Source organism: Otolemur garnettii, unplaced genomic scaffold, assembly GCF_000181295.1.
Source record: "Otolemur garnettii isolate 467f Iridium unplaced genomic scaffold, OtoGar3 scaffold00046, whole genome shotgun sequence".
In the NCBI taxonomy this organism is placed as follows: domain Eukaryota; kingdom Metazoa; phylum Chordata; class Mammalia; order Primates; family Galagidae; genus Otolemur; species Otolemur garnettii.
This window is the reverse complement of record NW_003852441.1, coordinates 12,211,794-12,215,782: the sequence shown is the minus strand read 5'-3', so window position 1 is coordinate 12,215,782 and position 3,989 is coordinate 12,211,794. Positions and strand designations below refer to the sequence as shown.

The 3,989-nt window shown below is 52.6% G+C and overlaps 1 protein-coding gene across 1 annotated transcript; it reads right to left on the bottom strand.

Moving 5' to 3' along the window:
- Positions 1-700: 700 nt before the first annotated feature.
- On the bottom strand, positions 701-3,989 carry ASGR1 (asialoglycoprotein receptor 1). Its single transcript, XM_003791180.3, has 9 exons — positions 3,799-3,989; positions 3,498-3,614; positions 2,412-2,528; positions 2,232-2,327; positions 2,084-2,155; positions 1,814-1,900; positions 1,589-1,740; positions 1,406-1,512; positions 701-1,286 (listed from the first exon to the last, which is right to left on the bottom strand). The coding sequence occupies exons 2-9, from the start codon at positions 3,562-3,564 to the stop codon at positions 1,112-1,114; spliced, it is 873 nt and encodes a 290-aa protein (XP_003791228.1). The 5' UTR covers positions 3,565-3,614; positions 3,799-3,989; the 3' UTR covers positions 701-1,111.

The window sequence follows — 3,989 nt, the reverse complement described above, 5'->3', positions numbered from 1 at the left end:
GCCCTATTATGAAACTAATTTATAGTTCTCAAATGAAAGCTACAACCTAATTCTAGCCCAAGAATATGGGGAGGGGTGGAGGAGGGAAGAGGAGAAGGGTGGATGGGTAGAGAGAGGGTGATTGGAAAGATCGCCTATATGGTCTGTCTAACAAGGGTACAAGTGAATTTTTCTAGAATTAGAGTATAAATGTTTTAACACAATAACTAAGTAAATGACACAAAGTCTATGTTAACCAGTTTGACGAAGGTATTTCAAATTGTATATAAAAACACTACACTGTACCCCATGTTTGCATTAATGTACACAGCTATCATTTAATAAAAAAAAGAAAGAAAGAAAAGTGCTATAAAAAATAGTTGAAGTCTTATTTATGGGCAAATACTTCTTTTTGTTCGTAATTCCATAAGTGTCCGTAAAGTCTGAATAGGCTTTGTTTTAACTCTCATTCTTTGTTATTGATTCTATTAATTTTGGTGCTTCTGTTCCATGGTACTGGTTCTCCTCATATGTTTGGCGATTACCTGTCTGTGGATGCTGCTTCTGTTTGCTGTGATGAATACAACAGACACCAGTAAGATTCATTCAAAATTTTTGAAGCTCTCAACAATGGGGGTGGCTCTGTTCCTGGGGCTCTAGCTGTATGTAGGATGGTCTCCGATAACAATTCTTTTTTACAGCTGAGACTCAGAGAACAGAATAATTTGCCCAAACTCACAGTTTATTTGTAAATAGCACAGTTGGGCTCCTACCCCACGATGTCTGGCCCAAAGCCCACACAGTTCTCTTGATGCCACAGTGCCTGCCCAAGGCTTCCTAATGCCAACCAATCCATTCCCGGTTCCTGATCCACAGTAATTAGACAGTTCACAGTATGTTTAAGTATATTTTTTTTCTTTTCACTCTTAAAAAAACAAGTTGACAATGATAACTGGCAAACTGCAGAAAGTGACATGAGTTTCAGTCTCCCCACCTCTCCTAATACCACCCCACCTTCTCAGACACCATCCTCTTCCCTTTGCTTAAAACCCATGATGAAAATCCCCGAAAAGGTGGAGGAGGCCCCCAGGTAGGAAGATTCCTTGGCAGGTTAAGGCACTGAGGAAATAAATTAGGCAACAGGAGGCTCCTGGCTGGCCTTGCCCAGCTCTGTCTCACAGACCCAACGGTAGGGCCTCAGGCAGACGTCGTCATTCCAGCGGCCATCGTCGGTGAAGTGGGCACAGTCCTCGCCCCCTCCCAGCCCGTGCCCGTACCAGTCATCCGGCTGCTCGGGTCTCCAGTTCCTGTGTACATGAGACAGCTGTGAACCCCAAGAGGCAGAACCTCAGCCGAATCACAAGGTCCCCTCCGGCCCTAGGACCCCAGGACAGAAAGCTACGCTCAGGAGGATGCGCTCACTCACTTGAAGCCCGTCTCGTAGTCCGTCCCGTCCACCCATTTCCAGGGCCCAGTTTGGTCAGAGAGGCCCATCCAGGTGTTCACAGGGCCCATGTGGTGTTGGACGAATCTCTGGGGAGAGAGGAGGATGTTGGTGGCCTCTCCCTCAGACCCGCCAGTCTCCCAGACAAGCCCCTTGGGGCCACACCTGCTCCTCCCAGGATGTGACCACCACCAGGTGGGAGTTCTCCAGCTGGCAGTACTTCTCTGCCTCATGCCAGGCCTTCCCGGAGCGGGAGAACCAGTAGCAGCTGCCCGCATTCTCCACCCAGTTGACCGGGCAGCAGGTCCGTTCTGAGCCTGAGCAGGGGAGAGGAGGTGAGGGGCTGCAGCACTGCCGGGCGGGGCCGGCGGGAGAGCGGGCGTTCCTCACCATTGCCCTGGAGCGCCGCCATCTGACAGCTCAGGCTGCGCAGGTCGGACACAAACTGCTTCACGTGGAGCAGCAAGCTGGAGTGATCTAGGGGGACGGAGGAGGGGGGAATTGAGGTCAGACTGGACAGTGGGAGGAAGGGATCTGGCATTCCTGGGGCCTGAAGATCATTAGCAGATGCCCCTGCCACAAGAAGCCTTGGTGTGGCCTGAGACCACCGTGCTCTACTCTCTCCCCAACCCCTTCAATCCGTCCCACCCCCTCTCCCACCTTCACTCAAGCCTTTCTGCTGTTTCTCCAGCTGGGACTCCAGCGACTTCATCTTTCTTCCCACGCTGCCTCCTAGAGGAGAAATTTGTTCAGCGTCCCAACATCCCTGCTGTCCCGCAGCCCCCAGCCCAGCCCCAGCTCCCCTCACCCTGGGTGTTCAGGGCCCTGACATCGGCCTCTGTGCTCACTGTGAAGTTGTTGAATGTCTCTCTCAGGGCCCGCAGTTCCTCCTGCATCCGGGAGTCTGAGTAGGACAAAATGGGAGAGCTGTGTCCCCCACCACACCCCCAATATTGCTCTCTTTCGTGCTCATCCCAGGGGCACCCACTTTGAGATCCAATCACACAGACAACCACCAGCAGCAGAAGGCTGAGGCCCAGGGACAGCAGGAGGAGGCGAGGTCCAGAGCAGAGACGACGCAGGAGGGGTTGAGGCGGTGGTGGCCCTGCAAGAGGAGAGGGCGTCAGGAGCTCAGGGACGTGAGGGCGGGGGAAGAGCCTGGTCTCACTCCCGGATCCCAGGAGGGGAGCAAGCTAAGGCTAAGTTTCCTCTAGTAGACTAAGAGGAACCATACAGATTAAGAAATTTGGACAATGGGTGACCCTGCAGGGCCTGAGGCAACTGGGGATGGGGAAAGAAACAAGGCCAAGGGGGGAGCAAAGCATTCGCCCTCCCTGGCCTTGCAGAGGCTCTGAGCCTTTGCTGACTCCTAATGGCATGACTGTGTCATTGCAGCCAACGAACCTCAGAGCCCCCTACCCGACTTGAATCGCAACCTATGAGGTGGCTGCCATCTAGGGAGTAACTGCTCCCCTCAAAAGATGGGAGGAGAAGATATCTTTCTCTCTCCATGAATCTCACCCATTGTTGGCTGTGTGCAAGAAGGGAAGTTGGAATAGCCAGCATTCAGGCTATTCAAGTCACCGCCACCCAAGGAGGAGAGATACTCTAGCCCTGTCCCTAGGAACTGGAGTGTGGGGGCCTTGTCTCCTCTCCTTCCCTGTGGCCCCTTCCCCCATCAAAGCACAATGCCCAATCCCACCCCCAGGAACTTCATCCTTGCTCAGCCTAAACAACATTCCATGCTCAGAGGATAAACAATTGGTCTTAGCCCGTGGTGATTTTGAAGCAGGAGAGCTGTGTTCTCCCTCAGCTCCCCTCACAGACATCCTCAGCTCCTTCACCGAAACCTTCCCCCCTTGACCAAACTGATATACACACACAAAAGAAAGAGGGGGCCTAACTTCATACAGAACAATGACCTCACCTCTCCAGTTTCCAACTGTTCTCACACCTCTGTCCTCCCCCCCAACCCAGGGGCTAGGAGACATAAAACAACCCTGAGCACCTGTCACAGAGGAAGGGACTCCAGGCAAATGCTCACTATGCACAAGTGGGGAAGGGTGTTCCTCACCTTTTCTGAACTGATGATGGTCATTCTCCTCATCCAAATACTGAAGATCTTGGTACTCCTTTGTCATGATAGGGTTGGCTCTGGGCTTGGGAGGGTTGGGGCTGACCAGAGCTGGAGCTGGAAAGTGGAGTCCCATCCCTCTTTTAAGTCTGATTGGTGACTCCATGGAGACATTTCTTCTTTCCTCCATCTCCTCCCAGGCCAGACATCCAGAATCCATCCTCTGACATTTTCCCACCTTTCCCCCCTCCTCTTCCCCAAACCCCTCAGTCAGTCCCCTGACTTTCTTCCCCTATTTTACTTGCTGAAGTCTTGAAGTCTGACTCCCAGGTCTTTCAGTGCCACGCAGATCCTGAGCTAAGGAGAGAGCTGAAGCCTGGAAGATCAGGGTAGGTGGACAGCCCTGGATGATAGCAGGGGCGGGGGCAGGGTCCATAGGAGGGCCCTGAGCCCTGTGTTTCTGTGTCTGCGTGTCTGTGTGTCCCAGCATGC